We start from the raw sequence: 18,202 nt of genomic DNA, 5'->3' as shown, positions 1-18,202 counted from the left end.
GATGGTCTCAATCTCCTGACCTCGTGATCCGCCTATCTTGGCCTCCCAAAGTGCTGGGATTACAGGCTTGAGCCACCGCGCCCGGCCTCTTCTCTGACTTTTATTCTGTGGTTTTTAAAAATTATCTGAAGCACTGAAGCTTTTGTTAAAAGATAAATATTTTTAAGAAGGTAAAAGCATAATTGGTATACAAATATAAAATGTTCTCGTGTCAAATATTTTCTATTAAATAAGGAGGGATCTAATGAGATGTTACAATTCTTGAATTCAAAAAAATACAAACTCATAGAAAACCAAGAATGCTGAAATGAATTACCAACAGATACAAAATGGACTATTACAGGGCAGTCAGTAATCCAATGCATCTGGGACACAGTTCATCTTCATTTCTCTGGGAAAAAAAACCCATTTGTATTACTGTCAGTTTTCTACAACTTACAGGGTTGTAAAATAGCTTCAAGACAAAGTCAGAGATAGCCTGGAAGGGTGCCCTAGACAGGACACCCTGTAATTTTTAATGCCCATATAAAAATCTTTCATAATTTTTCATGGTACCTTTAAAAATCCTATTATAAGTTATAAGTAAACTATCCTAGGGCTGATTGTGGCTGTTGACTGGAGGAGATGGTAGAACACTGGCAGCTTTCTTCTGTGGCCTTCTCTTTTAACTGTGAAGTAAAGACGTGGTGGTACCTCCCTAAAATTGTTCTACGGGGTCTGAGCTGACTAGTGACCAGAAGCCCTCTGGGCTCCTCTCAGATGCTCACCAGAGAATAGAGAATAATCCTTTAGCCTAACCTCTACTGTCTCTCTGGTTTATTTTATAACACTGTGAGTGGTAGGAAGAAGACCGGGAAAGAAATCGCAAGCTGCTTACGTGGCCTGAACTGCGGTTTGTTTCCCTCCTTTCTTCAAGGCGGGCCTTGTTCTGAGGTTTGTCTTTAGGTAAGCAAGGAGAGAACTAACATTGCCCATGTCTGTGGGACTGGGCCTGTGAGCTGCTTTTTTTTTTTTTTTGGCCATTGAGGGCCCTTGAGTATTGGTTTTGTAACTCATTTTTTTCAACAGACTTAACAAAGTGTTCCCACCAGAACTCTGACTTGTCTTCTGCTCACAGATGTTTGTGTACCTCAAAATCTGATGTGAATGACTGGGTTTTAATTTAATTGCTTAAATGTAAAGTTTGCCCCTTCTGGGTCCTGAGTTCTTCTGTGCACAGCCAACTAGTTCAGAATATTTGGGAGAGGACCAAACAACAGAAGTCATGGCTGCTTTGCTGGCTTGACTGCCGTCATGCCTGGTTTGCTAGTTCTTGGTTTTGGTGGTCTCCTCATTAGGTTCCCCGTCTCAGGTACCCACTGCTGCTGTCTGGCCATCGGCCTGCCCATCAGGCCCCTGCCCCAAGGTGTGAACGGGAGGAGCTCTAGGTGGCTACTTAGATCCAGGAACCTGAGAAGAAAGTGGACATCTGTTGAATCAGAAAATAGTTCAAAATTTTCTCTGATTTTTGTTTTTCCATTTTCTTTCTCAGTCATTGCCAAAGCCAATTTAGCTATTTAATCTTGCCTCACAAGACCTTTTCAAAATAGATCAATAGGAAAAGAAAACCACTATTGGGAAGTTGGTTTATTCTTAGTCTGACCACTGATTTGCTCAAATATATATCTAGATATAGATATCGATATCTATATGTATATATATATTTTGAGATAGAGTCTTGCTCTGTCCCCCAGGATGGAGTGCAGTGGCGTGATCTCGGCTCACTGCAACCTTCATCTCCTGGGTTCAAGTGATTCTCCTGCCTCAGCCTTTCAAGTAGCTGGGACTACAGGCACGCGCCACCATACCCAGCTAATTTTTGTATTTTTAGTAGAGACAGGGTTTCACCATGTTGGCCAGGCTGGTCTCAAACTCCTGACCTCAGGTGATCCACCCACCTCAGCCTGCCACAGGGCTATGATTACAGGCGTGAGCCACTGCACCCAGCCCAGAGTATTTTTATTTTTATTTTTGAGACAGTCTCTGTCGCCGAGGTGCAGTGGCATGATAGCTCACTGCAACCTCCGCCTCCAGGTTCAAGTGATTCTTCTGCCTTAGCCTCCTGAGTAGCAGGGACTACAGGAGCACACCACCAGGCCCAGCTGATTTTTGTATTTTTAGTAGCGATGGGTTTCACCATGTTGACTAGGATGGTCCTGATCTCCTGACCTCATGATCCACCCACCTTGGCCTCCCAAGGTGCTGGGATTACATGCGTGAGTCACCGCACCTGGCCAAAGAATATTTTTTGAAAAATGATGTAATATTCCAAGCAGGGGCTGTTCTGGGCTGGACTGGGCTGAACTCTGCTGTTGTTTGAAGGTCATGGAGGCGGAGCAGACCAAGACCAGGAGCGAGCTGGTGCATAAGGAGACGGCAGCCAGGTACAATGCCGCCATGGGGCGCATGCGACAACTGGAGAAGAAACTCAAGAGAGCCATCAACAAGTCCAAGTAAGTCTGGACACGGCCTTGCCTGGGCCGTGCGGCTATCCTAGTCTGCATCTTCTCAGCCTTTTGTATGTCATGCACTCAAGGACTACCGAGTAGTCCTTTGATGTAGACCCTGGGGCCTCACCAGAGCCCCTGCTGAGGCTCTCTTGCCCCCTAATATTCTATGACCCCCAGAGGCAGAGGAGATGCTAAGGGGTGGGCTGCTCTAGATATGATTGAGTTAGGAAACACAGAAAAAGGAATTTCAAAGGCACATTATTAAATGGCCCATTGGCTGCGATTTGGTAAACTCACGCTGTACCCTTGGATCTGTGGTTGGCAGTGTGGACAAGGCCCTATCCCTCAATTTATCTGTCAGTGTAATAGGGATGAGCTGTGTTCACAATACATGTTTCCTGTGATCAAGAGCTGATAAAATGCTATAAGACTGGCTTTAGTAGAGTTCCCCCCCCCCAATCTCTTCTCACTACAGCCCTGTATATTTTTATACAACATTGATAATGGTGGGCAGGCACAACTGCGTACCCTCTCCTGGGGACAAGTCCTCCGCTTCATTCCCAGTTCCTGGGCCTCCTAGCAAGAGGAGGAGGACTTATGATGACCTAGACTTAACAGCCAAAGGTAGACCCAGAGCAGGCTGTGCAGGGCTACTGAAGGCCTATCTTCCAGGTGTGCTCACAGCCCCAGCCAGGAGGGGCCGGGCAGTTGGAAGCCTGGCAGATGCCCAGTCCTCATGCAAGTGAGGGAATGGTGACAATTCAGTGAGGAAGACAGGGGGGCAAGGAAGAGTTTGGTCCTCCTAGGCTCTGAACTACTCCCCAGTACCTTCTCCCAGGCTTGACTTTTCTTTGGTTTCTGCTCACACTCTTCCAACATACATACGTACACATACGTGCAGAGGAATAGCATTTAACCATTTATTATTGCACTTAATTGACTAGTGTATTTTTGTTTTGGTTTTTGGTGTGTCAGGGGCTGATCTCTTCAGAGCTAAGTAGCACACGTGTATACGGCATTTTTCTGCAGGGGAGGCACGAGGTGGCGAGGGTTGCTGTAGGCATCATCCATATGGCAACACCCAAGAAGGTTGAGGAAGCAGCCTTTGATGCTGCTTCCTTTGGAGTGAATATGGTGGGTCTTTTCTCAAAAGACCACGAACTCTCACTGCACACACATCACATATCATCCATTAACCTGTTTAAGAAAATAAATCTTGTGATTGTACTTTGCCAGCCTTCTCATCTCGGACTCCGAGAAGAGTATAGGGACAGATCATAGTCTTGGGCGGCTCCTGTCTGCCCGAAGGATAAAATGTACATCTGTGCATTCCATGGAGTAGCTTCCAGGCCACCTCCATGCCCACCCTGCGTTTCCAGCCACACTCCCTTGCATGGATGCTTGTGTTCCTCTTGCTGGGACATCTTCCCTGTGTCCTCCAATGCCCATTCACACACACACTCCTCACCTTGTGCTCCTGTCTGCTCCTTTTGGTCACGAGAGAACTTATACACCCCACTCTCCCCCCAGGTTTCAGGATTTTCACACCCAATGGCAGTCCTGTGTCCTTGTCATCCATCTGGATCCTCAGGATGAAGGACTTGAGAGCTTCATGGAGGGTGAACAGCTCAAGAATAAAGCAGTGATCTACTCTTAATGTTCAGGCACCAAAGTTCCTAAAAAAGAGCCAAGCTCTTTTGGCTGACCCAGAACCAAGGGAACTGCTAGGATACTGGCATTTCTTGTGCCCATTATGTGGCTGAGTTGGCCAACTAACAACTCCAGTCTTTGGACAAGGTTCGGGAGGACCAACCTGAGACCCCCTCCTAGTGGTGGCCTTGCTGTGCTGTGAGGGAGGACTGGTGCTTCTCGCTCTTCCCCAGTTGACTTCAGTAGAGGAGGAGGTTTAAGCAGCCCTTCTCCAGCTTCATCTGCTTTTCATCCCTGGGGAATCAACTTCATTAGGAGAGTAGATCCAGGCCACCCTTACTGCTGGGTATAACCCGTGTGGCCCTGAACAGCCTTCCCACACAGGAGGAATATGAGCTAGGTTGCAGAGTCCCCAAGATGTGTGTGTGTGGGTTCCCCGTATCTTGAGATGGGCCTCCTGTCAGTATAGCACTGGGTGAGCCCAGTTGTTCTATCTGGTGTCTGTCAATCAGTCTCCAAAGCTACGAGCATCACTCACATGTCATGGCCTTGTTAGAATTTACTAAATATTGGAAGGATGACTTGGCCAGTGGTAGCTGATGCCTCTTTTTCATCTTGTGAAGTTGACTGTGGTCACTGTATTATATTACTCTGATGGTTTTCCTTCCTGTCTTCTGCAGGCCTTATTTTGAACTCAAGGCAAAGTACTACGTGCAGCTTGAGGTACGTGTAGCTTTGGGCTTTTGTCACTGATGGGATTTTTCTGCACTCAAAGCTTCACTTTTCTGGGGCAGCAGAATATCAAATGAGCCACTTGCTGTAAGGGGAAAGTGGAGAGACACATGCTTTACTGAGTTTTCAGACCTCAAAATTGTCTTGGTTGGGTCTTCAGTCGTCTCTGAACCTCTGTAACTGCCGTTCAGTCACTTTCTGTGTTGTACGAGGCCAGTGGTTCTCACAGCATGCTCTTAGGACTAGCAGCATCAGCATCACCTGGAGACCTGATAGACCAGGTCCCACTCTAGACCGATTGAATCAGAAACTCAGAGGCTGGAGTCCAGTGAGCTGAGTCTTAACACTCAAGGGGATTTTGATGCAAGTTCAAGTTTGAGAACCATGTACTGGGAACCAGATGTCTAGACTGTGGGACTTGGGTGTGTTTGCCCATTTTTGCTTCCCTGATGGGGTTTATTCCACCAGTGAGAGTTTCTGGATATCAGAGCTTGTCACCTAGATGGGATCTGGGGATGGTAGTGGCTGATTTTGTCTGGTGAATGAATAGCAGTTATAATGGTAATCAGGTCTTCAGTCATGTCTTGGAAAATTCCTTGAAGTAGAATGATGGGCAGAAAATGTACTTGAACCTGTCATTCAGAAAGCATCTTAAGGCTAACAGGGTAGTCTTCACTTAGTCTCCTGTTTTCTCGACCAGCAACTGAAAAAGACTGTGGACGACCTGCAGGCCAAACTGACCCTGGCAAAAGGCGAATATAAGATGGCCCTGAAGAACCTGGAGATGATCTCAGATGAGATCCATGAGCGGCGGCGCTCCAGTGCCATGGGGCCTCGGGGATGCGGTGTTGGGGCTGAGGGCAGCAGCACATCTGTGGAGGATATGCCAGGGAGCAAACCTGAGCCTGATGCCATTTCTGGTAAGTCAGGGGCTTCACTGGGTACATGGGGAGATACCACACTGTGTGATTTGTTTCCCAGGGTCCTCACTTTCTCTGGCCATCACTGAAAGGTCTCAGAGTTGGGCAGGCCTGAGGGCTGTTTCTGGTGGCTTCCCATGTTTTATAGAACACTGTGTTCACCAAGATGGTACTAAGTGTTCCTCGAAGTCAGGATTCTGTGGTCAAATAAATTGGGAACATGTTACACCTTCACTCCTCTTTGAGAGTCAAAGTATACATTAGAACATTCAAGGCTGAGAAGTCCTGCAGGAAAGAAGAGCTGTCTAGATAGGGACTTTGGAATCCGATTTGATTCAAATCTGCCTTTACATCATTACTAATGCATAATGTGGGCAAGGGCCTAACTTTGTATTTCAGTTTCTTCACCTGTAAAATGGAGAGCATGATGGTATCTACTATATACTATGCATTGTGTAGGGTGGTGGTTCAGATTACATGAATCAACCCCTGACACCCAGGAGGCACTCAGTAAATGGTGGCTCTCACTGGCATCTGACCATAGAGACTTCTTTTCCCAGGGCCACCCCCTGGAAAACTGATAGAAGTTTGACTTGGTTTCTGTCATGCTCATCAAGAAAACCCACCCAACACTGTATCTGCACACTTCCTTTCTTTTCCTTACCTGTGGAATAATCCCTGTCGGCTCTTTCCCAAGGTCCTTCCTCAGGAGTTCTTCAATTCCTTCAACAAATATTTAAGTGCTAGGTTCAAGGTAAAGGAAAAGGAAACTATCATTTGAGCAACTATTATGTATGAGTTACTTTAATATATACATCATCTCAAACCCTGCATGGAGAGGATCATGACGCTTACAGAGGTAAACTAACTTGATCAAGGTCACACAAGTCTTGGAGTTAGGGATTCAATTCAGGTCTGAGCTTATTTTCTGTCCCCAACATTACGTACTTATCATTTGTAAGAAACCTCTATGGAATGCTACAAGGCTATTTTTAAAGAGAAGAGGGGAAAGTTCTAATGAGTGGGATTGTGGGCAGGCTGAGGGAAACCCGCTAAAGGCCAAAGAGACTTTGAAACCATGGGAATAACATGTGTCTGCGCCTTGTTATTTTGGTCTACCAAATAATGTGGCTGCAGAGCATTGTAAAGGATTTCTGTTCTTTTGCAGAAAATGGTGATGTGGGTAGACTTTGAGTGTGTTCTTTGAGATCAGAAGTTACCTGGAAGATAACAAAGGTCCCAGCAGATACTCCATGCTGGCCTGTTTCTTCTAGCAGCTCTTGCTTCTATTGCCCTAAGAAAGAAGCCTGAGTCCAGCTGGCTTTGTTTGGGATATGTTACAGAGGACCAGAACCTCTTCCTGTGCACAAGAGGATCTGTTTGGGGGACAGAGGTGGAGTAAAGGTCCTAATTTGTGGCTGAAGTAATTTTCCATTTTTAGGTAATGTCTGGTGACACTGATGTCTTGGCAGGGTTATAAGGTTATTGGAAGGGCGCTTAATATCCATGGGATCCAGCTGCTTCCCTTCCAGCTGCTTTAGAGGCTGGCCATTCAGGCTTGGGAAGTCACATTCCTTCATTAGGCACTCAGAGGTAGAGATTCTGCAGTCCCCATACTGTGTCTAGCTGCCTGCCAGCAGCAAGCACTTGTGGTGTTTGAGGAGGTGACAGAACCCATGTGACTGGTGTTCTCTCTCAACTTAGTGGCCTCGGAGGCCTTTGAAGATGACAGCTGTAGCAACTTTGTGTCTGAAGATGACTCGGAAACCCAGTCTGTGTCCAGCTTTAGTTCAGGACCAACAAGCCCGTCTGAGATGCCTGACCAGTTCTCTGCGGTTGTGAGGCCTGGCAGCCTGGATCTGCCCAGCCCTGTGTCCCTGTCAGAGTTTGGGATGATGTTCCCAGTGTTGGGCCCTCGAAGTGAATGCAGCGGGGCCTCCTCCCCTGAATGTGAAGTAGAACGAGGTGAGTAGCAGCCTTCTCACCCTGTCCCAGATGCCGCACTGCCTCTGTAGCCTGACTGTTGTGCCGTTCCATACCTCTGCCAGGTCTCAGGGACCCGATGCTGCATTACTAGGTCTCTGTGGTTGCGCTGTCCGTATTGATCACTGAGGTTGTTTCCAAGTGCTGTTCTGGGGGGCTCCTGGCTCCACTCAGCTTCTGTAAAGTAGAGCTTAGGTCCTGTGTCTCACATCAGAACAGTCTCCTTGGCAAGCACGTAGCAGGGAGGTTTGTTTCTCAGCTATAAAGTCAATGTGGCAAATTTCATCTCTATAGTTAAGGAATATATAAAACATCACAAGGAATAAAAGCAGTAAATGATTATGTACTGAGAACCTCTCTGATAGACACGGTAGGCAACAGTGGGAATTCTACAGGGCTAAGTTAGCTGATTGGTTTGAACTCAAGTGACTTAGAATTGTCAATACTCACTTTTGATCATCTTTGTATTTCTACAGGAGACAGGGCAGAAGGGGCAGAGAATAAAACAAGTGACAAAGCCAACAACAACCGGGGCCTCAGCAATAGCAGTGGCGGTGGTGGCAGCAGTAAGAGCCAAAGCAACACCTCCCCTGAGGGCCAGGCCTTGGAGAACCGGATGAAGCAGCTCTCCCTACAGTGCTCAAAGGGAAGAGATGGAATTATTGCTGACATAAAAATGGTGCAGATTGGCTGATTCATCCTGGGTCCTGGCCCATGTGCATATCAACATTTATACATGGAACTGGAGAACATTGTGCCAATAATCATTTAATATATGCCAAATCTTACATGTCTACTCTAAACTGCTCTAATGAAGTTTCAGTGACTTTGAGGGCTAAAGATTGTTCTTCTGGGTAAGAGCTCTTGGGCTGGTTTTTAAGAGCAGAGTTGTTGCTGCGGGTAGACTGTGACCAGGTTCACAGCCTTTGTGGAACATTCCATGTAATGGCATTGTGGAAGCAATAACTAGTTCCTATGAAAGAACCAGAGCTGGGAAGATGGCTGGGAAGCCAGGCCAAAGTGGGGGCAACAGCTTGCTTCTCTCTCTTCTCACCCTTCAGTTTGTATGGGAAAATGGAGATGTCCTCTCCACTTTATTCCATGGTATCTAAATGAAAAAGAAAACCCACACACAAAGCAAAAACTCAAGTATTAAGAGCACATATTTTTGACCCAGTGGAGGCTTAAAAAAAAAAAAATCCAAGAACACAATTCATGTTCACCGCCTCTGGTGTTCAGAGGGGGCTTTTAAAAAAGCGTGTATTCTGGGATATCCACTGAAACTATTTTCTAGAAAGGCTACCATGAGCTGCACTTTTTGGGGTGGGAAAGGTGAATGCCAGTGGGGATGGGGGGGATGAGGGTAGGAGGGACTTACAGAAGGGGATTTATGGCTGTGGGGGAGAAGGTTCTACAGCATAAGCCTTATCCTGCCAGCCAAGGGGATTTATTCTAGGAGAAGTGCATGTGAAGAATGGTTGCCACTGTTATTAGATTGACAAGATGTTAATTTCTCTGTAGGCTGTAACTTTAAAAATAAATGAAATTATTTAAGGGTTATGCTGCACTAGTATTCCTTAGAGGAAACTGTTCTTTAAAGTTAGGAAAGGGAGTAGGCAGGCATGTGTTGGCAAAGGCTGTTAATAGTAGTAAGTGTTAAGACTGCTTTTCTTTAATGTTTTCATGGTAATGCATATTTAGAGCACTGTATTTTTGTCTTAAGAAAATTTAGCATTTCTAAAAGAAAAAAGCAACCCTCTTTCAAACTGTTAATTCTGTCACAGCCTGTATATTTTAGTCATTTGTAAATCTCTTCATACAATAGTGACTTCTTTTTTGACTGATACAGTATCTTAATTACAAGGTTATTTTGTACTTGTCTTAATACACTGAATGTAATAAAAACAAACAAACAGCTTGAGAAAAGTTTCTACTTTCTGTGACTTCAAATAAGAACTCCCAGTATTGCCCAAATCTTCTAGGCAACCCTTCTGCCATAAGGAAGAGCATGGAGTGCTGTGGTCACCAGTAATCATTTTCAATTAAGGTCATGAATAGTAATAATTTAAGCCTTGATTACCAAGGTTCGAATTCTACTTTTGCTGCTACTAAAGCTGTGGGCAATGAGGAAACACAGTGGCAGATAAAATAAAGACGAGGTGGTGACGCTGGAGGAGTGGGCCTCGGCTGCACACTGCGTGCAGTCTCCCAGGAAGCTTAAGTGTTGCTGTCAGCTCTCATCCCCAGATAATTATTTAATTAACTGGGGGGTACACTTGGGCATTACTTTTAAAAGCTCCCCGAGGGAATTCAAATGTGCATTCAGAGTTGAGAATCAGATGGATCCTTTCTCTGTGGAAATGTTATAATGCTGGACTCTTAGTCTGCGTTTCATTATTAATGCATGCCGTGGAGAAAAAGTTCTTGGTTGGCCAATCATGAGGTTTAAGTTTCAGAAATAACCCTTTGCAGTATCAAAAGGTGTTTTACCTAGTAGTTAATATTTCATCTAGGAAAGTTCATAGAAGTCCCTTGTGCTATTTAAGAACATTAAACAGCCGGCCAGGCCCGAGGGTTCATGCCTGTAATCACAGCACTTTGGGAGGCTGAGGCTGGTGGATCACTTGAGCCCAGGAGTTTGAGACCAGCCTGGGCAACATGGTGAAACCCAGTTTGTACCAAGAATACAAAAATTGGCCAGTCTTGTAATTTGGTCTCAAACAAGAACACTTAACAGCATACCTGAATTTGACTAGTGACCTTCAGGGTTCATTCAGTTCTCATAAAAATCTCCTCACACCCTTTAACCTGTAGTAAAGACACTGAGACTTGCTTGACTTACCATTAGCAAAAACTTCCCTGCAATTGAGGCAATTCTTTTTCCTCCTAGAAAAAACACCATCTGGAAAATAGCCCAAACTAGGATAAAGTTTTTACAGCAGAGTCAAGTTATACAATCTAATAACTAGAGATTTCTAAGTACTTGCAGAGAATGAAAGTGGGATGGAATTTTCTAACATTAGGGCTTTCTTTTCCTTGTCTTTACAAAAGACAAAGCCTAGGCAGTCAGTAGCACTAGAGTATTCCTTATTTGGGCATTAGAACTTCCTCTTGTTTCCTGCCTCAATCCCCTTTCCCATCAGCCTACCTGTCTCCTACACCAGAAAGGGATGCAGACCACCTTTTGACCAGGGCTCCCTTCTCACACTATTACCTAGTCAAATCTCTAGTCTAGTCTGCTCCCACTGCTGTCACTGTGGCCTCTTTATCTCCACCACACTTAACATTTAATTATACTCTTCTGGGAATTCTGTTCACTGGGCTTCTTAAATCCCCCTCCAACCCCCTTGTTTTCTTGTATCTCCTGTTAGTCTATGTATTTTTTTCTAAAAATTAAAAATACTTTCTAAAAAGCTTCCCCCAAATCAGTTCTTAACCATCTTTAGTTAACATGTGACTCCTGACTTTTTGGGTTATCTCACTTACTATGCCACGTTGATTCCAGATCTGGATTTTCTGGGCAATTTAATGTGTCAAAACTTACCTTCAGTGAAGCTATGAGCATCTGTCCATGTGCTGAATTAGAAACCTGAGTCATCCTCTCTAACAACTCCTGACTAGTCTGTCTGTTACTTAGAACCTCTGAAGGGCCTGGATTGTTTTTCCTCCCTCTATAACAGGTCTGGATCTTGTCCCTCCCCCGACCAGACGGCTGTATCAGTGGGTGTCATTAGACACACACAGCAGCTCAATCAGGGCTCAGGGAAGAAGGCTTGTAAACCTGGGGCAAATACTTTAATCTCTTAGACTTCTTTCCTCAATTGTAAGAAGTACAAATAATAGTATCTGTACTTTATTCAGCTATTGGGAAGAGTAAAAAGAAAAATATACACATTGGGTACATAGTAAACACTCAATAATGGTCAGTAGTCTGTCTTTTGAAGCCTTTCCTTCATGGTCCAAGTTAAAGTATCAATTCTTCAAGTACAATTTTTTATATTGGTCCAGCCAAAATTAATCTTTCCCTTATTCATACACTGGTGGCATGTTTTTAGAGCTCTATTATAGAAATATCAGTGCCACAGTTAAGTTGTTCATATATGGGTCTCTTCTAATAAATTTGATGGATTAGGTTTTCAGTTTGCATCCTGTACAAGATCTTTACCACAACAGGTTCAAATCATGTGTTTATAATATAGTTCTTATGTTCTGGATTTTTTCTTTTTAAAGAGTAACAGAAAACTGGTTAAATTAGTCCACCTAAAATTAATAGGCTAAAACTGAAAGCATGAAGTATTTACCAAAGTGAAATCTCATTAAGTGTAATAATCTACCACTATTCTGTAAAAGAACAGATTTTTGTTGAAGTATATATTTTCATGCAAATAATCTATCCTCATTTACATGAAACATGACAGATGAAATCTTTGAATAAATCTGTTAAACTATGCAATATCCATAAGTATAAACATTTTATTTCAATTTAAGGTAGTAGCAATACAAAATAAGTTCTGATAATTATAAAGTAGAGACAATGAAAAAATCCCACCCTATCTTTAGAATTTTAAAATATTGAGCATCATTCTATCCTGATGGGTTTTTATGTAAACTGGGAATTTACATGACACCAGTATCTTGGCAATTCACTTTTTCTGAATGCTACATATCCCAATCACCATATACTAAATTCTCTATTTTCTTCAAAGTGCTACTGCCACAAGAGCACTGAACACAGCCATTCAAAAAAAGATGATACAAACTAAATTGTAATGTCTTCAATATCTCAATTACTATTTTTTAAAAATAAAAACCACAGTAGTGAATTTCTCTAAGTTCTTGCTACATGACTGAATGGGAGATAATCTCAACAATTTTCATTCTTAGGCATGAGCATCTTTATGCTAAGGTAGTCTATATTTAAAAGCTTTATTCTTTCATAACAACTGGGCAACATTTTAAAATAATAAATAATGCAAAATTAAAATCAATTATGGTGGCACAATTCATTTGGTAATTAGTTGCCCAAGATGTACAGTAGAATCAAGCAGGTTTAATGTCCACATGCTCTGCAAAAAAGGGAAACAATGGAAATATTTCAGTATATGAATCTAACCCACTATTCCACTCAAGGAATCTATATCCTTTTTCTCATCTGGTCTCAGTTCCTTTATCCTCTTAGCAAAGGCATCTCACAGTGATGACTAAGTCTAATCTTAATCATAAGCACTTTTTATACAAAATGGCCCCTAAAATGCTAGCCAACTCTATATACACAAAACCATGTAAACGGTACCTCTAGGTGATTTAGGTAATTCTGACTATATACAGTTCTTACCAAACATCCTGACAAGCACCAGATTCCACTGTAATGTGTTTTTAGATATTTAATTCCATTCTGATTGTTCTGCTTACTGTCCTGAAGATTTGTGTCCTTATTTGAAGAACTGATGTTTGGTTAAGAATAAAAGCCAGTAACTTGAGATTTCTCCATCACTGAAGTTGTGTGATCTTGATGGGGATAATGCTATTGAAGTCCAAGAAAAAAGGTCCTTCTTGTTTAGGCAAAAAGGTACTAGGAATGATATTGAAGATCCCAGAAGGTATATTTTCTAATTCCAGGTAGCAAAACCCACACCTATATTTAGAGAAAATGAGAATAAAGTTTATAGGAGATGATGCCACAAAAAGTAAAGTATAAAATGGATACAATAAAAATGCCAACATTACCTATAGTCACCACTAGATTTCCTCAGAAAGCCGTGGGGACCAGGATCTCCTAGAGTAGAAACTGTTACAACCTCAAATCCAACGCTATATTGCCTAGCATTTAAAATGAACAGAATTACTATATTAATATATAGTCTCAAACATGTGATTTAAAATAATGGTATCTGAAGTGCAGATGTCATATTATGTTTCTGAAGTTTCAGTAGAGAGAAACACATGCACTGTATTTGTGATCATGTAACACACCATTTATATATTTCAGTTGAAGCCTTAAAGATTAACACTGGATTAAACTTACTTTAAGAGAGACTGTATTTTTACCATGGGCTCCCCAGGAAATATTTTATTTTTTTGAGACGGAGTCTCGCTCTGCTGCCCAGGCTGGAGTGCAGAGGCGTGATCTTGGCTCACTGCAACCTCCGCCTCCTGGGTTCAAGTGATTCTCCTGCCTCAGCCTTCTGAGTAGCTGGGACTACAGGGGTATGCCACTGTGCCTGGCTAAATTTTTTTTGTATTTTTAATAGTGACAGAGTTTCATCATGTTGGCCAGGCTGGTCTCAAACTTGACCTCAGTTGATCCGCCAGCCTCAGCCTTCCAAAGTACTGGGATTACAGGCGTGAGCCACTGCACCCGACCTTTTTTTTTTTTTTTTTTTCTGAGACAGGGTCTCACTGTCACCCACGCTGGAGTACAGTGGAGCAATCATGGCTCACAGCAGCCTTGCCCTCCTGGACTTGTGATTCTCCCACCTTAGCCTCCTCAGGACCTGGGACTATGGGTGTGTATCACCATATGTGGCTAATTTCTTAAATTTTTTTTTTTTGTAGACAGGGGGTCTCCTTATGCTGCCCAGGCTGATCTGGAATTTCTGGGCTCAAGCTATGCTCCTGCCTTGGCCTCCCAAAGTGCTGGGATTACAGCCTTGAGCCACTGTGCCTGGTCACAGGGAATAATTAAAAATATTGTCGTTGGCTGGGCACGGTGGCTCACGCCTGTAATCCCAGCACCTTGGGAGGCATAGGTGGGTGGATCACAAGGTCAAGAGATCAAGACCATCCTGGCCAACATGGTGAAATCCCATCTCTACCAAAAATACGAAAATTAGCTGGGCATGGTGGTGTGCGCCTGTAGTCTCAGCTACTTGGGAGGCTGAGGCAGGAGAATCGCTTGAACCCAGGAGGCGGAGGTTGCAGTGAGCCAAGATTGCACCACTGCACTCCAGCCTGGTGACAGAGTAAGACTCTGTCTCAAAAAAAAAAAAAAGAAAAAAATTGTTGTAACAAATGGAAAGGCCTATGGGAAAGGAAGCCCTGAAACAAAATCTGAATTTACAGAAGTACTTAGCATATGATAAACATGGCATCCCAAATCAGTAAAGAAAGATTCATTTAGATGGTGATGAGGTAACAAAAAATTTAGAAAAAAATTGTTAAATTGTATTTTATATCAAATATAAAAATATATTCATATGAATTTTTTAAATGCAAAAAAATTAAACCATAAAATAATCAGAATATGGTGAAAATTAATTTAATAATGTGGTGAAAGTTCCTGTCCACAGCAAAATGAAACCAGAAGACAGATTTCATTATTTTAAAATGAAATGCTTTTCTGTGTGGCAGAAAAATGACAATCTGAGAGAAATATCTGCAAATATGTGAAGGAGTTAATACCCTTATCTTATTCATGCTTACAATTAAAAAAAATATAACTCTATGGGCAAGAAACATGAATAGGCAATAAATAAACAATATTGTAACAAACATTGTTACATGTTCAATCCATCTAGAAATTAAGTACAAAAGAGCAAGTAGGTTTATTTACCTATCTCACCTATCAAACTGGTAGGGGTTTTTAAAACGACTTTCTTGTGGAAAAATAGTTTAATCCTATCTTCGTATTTAATGGGTTATTAACTGCTGCTGGATTAGTTTGTAAGAAAAGCAAAATTAAGCCTAATCCTATTTAGAAGGTAGTTCTGTTTTTATTTGTATTGGTTTTTTTTTTTTTTTGGTGGTTGTTATATGAGACAGGGTCTTGCTCTGTTGATCAGGCTGGAGTGCAGTGGCATCATCTGGGATCACTGCAACCTCTGCCTCCTGGGCTCAAGCCATCCTCCCACCTCAGCCTCTCAAGTAGCTGGGATTATACAAGCACACGCCACCATGCCTGGCTAAATTTTTCAAAAAATTTTTGCAGAAATGAGGTCTTGCCATGTTGCTCAGGCTGGTCTTGAACTCCTGAACTCAATCCTCCTGTCTTGGCCTTCCAAAGTGCTGGGATTACAGGTGTGAGCCACCATGCCCAGGCTGTATTCTCTATGTTTTTTGAACCTTTCAAAACTATGAAATACAATACTTAAGTTAAACATATATACAGCTTAATAAATCATTTGCAAAAGTGAATAAACGCCTCAGCTTCCCCATCTGTCTCCTCCCTGCAAACTGATGTGAAACAGGGTTCTAATTACCCTTTTTACACATGGATACTCAATTATTCCATACCATTTATTGAAAAGACTGTCCTTTCCCGGGTAACCACCACCCAGATCAACAAATCCTCTCAGCACCACAGAATTCCCTGTGTATTCCTAATTGCAACTCCTGTCCCCTCACAGAGCTTTTATAATAGTAACTCTCTCGCTCTGCTTTATAGTTTTACAACCTTAGTGTGCATCCTTAAATGACAGTCTTTTAGTTTTGTCTGTTCTTGACTTCACGGAAGGAGAATCACATGATATATATTCTGTACATGTGGCTTTTAAGATGTATCCATTATGACTTACCCATTTTGTTGTGTATAGCTGTAATTTATTTCCATTGTTATGTCAGGACTCTATTATATGACTATATTATAATCGTAAATGTCAATGAACATTTGTTTCCAATTTCCGGCTATTACAATGGTTTACTGGCCATCTGGATTGCCCCCTTTATGACATGTTTTTGTTTATTTTTTAAAAACTGCAGATTTTTTTTCTTATCAAAGTAGCATATTTACAAATATTTTAATATGCTCTTTAAGAAATCTTTCCTTTCTTGAGGTTAAAACATATCCTGCATTATCGTCTAGATGCTGTATTGTTTTGCCTTTCACATTTAGGTTTGTAATCCACCTGGAATTTTATGTGAAACAGGGTTCTAATTGCCCTTTTTACACATGGATACTCAATTATTCCATACCATTTATTGAAAAGACTGTCCTTTCCTCACTCCACTATAATGCTATTGTTATAAATCCAATGTCCATATATGCTTAGGTTTTTAAACTTGTTACACTATGTTCATTTTTAATAGAACATCATTAATTTAAGAAAGTTACTCATCACAAACCTTGGTCCTCGTAGCTCAATCAGTAATGGCCCAGTCTTTTCTATATGGAATTGGTAGATGGGGTTATTTTTGTGAGTCTCTTGGAAATTTCCACATCCTCCAGCACTCTGACCACTCCACTTTCCATTAATCTAATAAAAACAAAGTTTCAGTGTTAACAAAATTTCATTCTTCAATTCCATTCTTGAATTCCACTCCATCTCCAAAAAAAACCAAAAAACAAAAAAAGGCAATTTTCTACTCTGTGGCTCCAACTCCTCTCTCCCATCTTTATTTGCTGGTGATAGCCAGGCTGCTTTGCTACACTAATCCCTATTTTCATCTCTTAGCCGCTAATCAAGTTGTTCTTTCTACACGGCATTTTCCATAGAATCTTCCTCTACACATCTAGCCTACCCCGCAGTTAATCTCAAATTCTACTTTTAAGGTTCATTCACACAGCCTTCTCTAACAACCAAAGTTTGCATTCATCTTCTTTCTCTGAATTTTCTTTTCACAGACGTTGCTCACTGAAGATCTTGTATTCCAACCCAAATTGAAGGCCACTTACGTTTCCCATATATTCCTGTGAAGCCTCAGAATGTCTTTATTTCATAATAAATTGCTAAATATAAAGAATAAAACGAGAGAAATGGGGAAGCGAATTTAAAAATTCTAAAAGAATGCTGAGATTACAACCAAATGAATCTTCTTACCCGTTTTGATAAGGTGTATGGTGAAGGAATCTTTGAAAAAGTAAAACTGCATGCTGAATATACCTAGATTAAAAAAAAGACTGTATTGATAAATTTTACACTTACAAGAACATCAAAGTGATACATGAATATACTGGAAGACTAAAAAAATCAGTTGGCATATACAAGTCATGATTTTACAGGCAGCCTAGTATCACGTCAGGTTTAATGAGCTGGGAACGGAGAAGCTAGGGGTCTGGTCTTGGCTTTCTCTGCTACTAACTATGTATGACTCAGGACAAATCACAATTTTTCCAGGCCGTGGCTTCTGCATCTGAAAAATGAAGCAGTGGCAGCAGCTCCCAATGTTCCCTTTCATCACTAAAAATCTACTCAAATTGAGCTGCTTATCTAGAGCAAACAAATCTATATAGAAGAAAATTACAATGACCTTCCCAATTAGATCAGAGTAGTATGTTTCTAGTGACTGATTCTCTTTCACTAAGTTCAAAGTCTTCTTTAAGTCAATAAAAATATTAAACAGGCTAAATAAATTTTTATTGCTTGCTTTAAAATGAAATGTATTGGCTGGGTGCAGTGGCTGACAGGAGTAATCCCAGCACTTTGGGAGGCCAAGGTGGGTGAATTACTTGAGGTTAGGAGTTCGAGACCAGCCTGGCCAACATGGTGACAT

The 18,202-nt window shown here is 41.9% G+C and overlaps 2 protein-coding genes across 2 annotated transcripts in view; one reads left to right on the top strand and one right to left on the bottom strand.

The window, feature by feature from the left end:
• Nucleotides 1–9,703, top strand: part of SH3BP5 (SH3-domain binding protein 5 (BTK-associated)) — an 87,372-nt gene extending 77,669 nt beyond the window's left edge. The window contains exons 5-9 of the mRNA XM_011933686.1: nt 2,362–2,492; nt 4,820–4,862; nt 5,572–5,791; nt 7,496–7,756; nt 8,251–9,703. Coding sequence (XP_011789076.1) covers nt 2,362–2,492; nt 4,820–4,862; nt 5,572–5,791; nt 7,496–7,756; nt 8,251–8,468 — 873 coding nt within the window. The 3' untranslated portion in view covers nt 8,469–9,703. The remainder of the gene's footprint in view (nt 1–2,361; nt 2,493–4,819; nt 4,863–5,571; nt 5,792–7,495; nt 7,757–8,250) is intronic.
• A 1,911-nt stretch (nt 9,704–11,614) lies between these two features.
• Nucleotides 11,615–18,202, bottom strand: part of CAPN7 (calpain 7) — a 46,619-nt gene continuing 40,031 nt past the window's right edge. The window contains exons 18-21 of the mRNA XM_011933685.1: nt 17,530–17,592; nt 16,835–16,965; nt 13,502–13,594; nt 11,615–13,409 (exon numbers count right to left, since the gene is read on the bottom strand). Of these exons, the coding sequence (XP_011789075.1) occupies nt 13,265–13,409; nt 13,502–13,594; nt 16,835–16,965; nt 17,530–17,592 (432 nt within the window). The 3' untranslated portion in view covers nt 11,615–13,264. The remainder of the gene's footprint in view (nt 13,410–13,501; nt 13,595–16,834; nt 16,966–17,529; nt 17,593–18,202) is intronic.

The sequence above is a fragment of the Colobus angolensis genome, unplaced genomic scaffold (assembly GCF_000951035.1).
Source record: "Colobus angolensis palliatus isolate OR3802 unplaced genomic scaffold, Cang.pa_1.0 Scaffold129, whole genome shotgun sequence".
Lineage (NCBI taxonomy): Eukaryota > Metazoa > Chordata > Mammalia > Primates > Cercopithecidae > Colobus > Colobus angolensis.
Note: the sequence above shows the minus strand (reverse complement) of the source record. Positions and strands in the feature narration are given on the sequence as shown.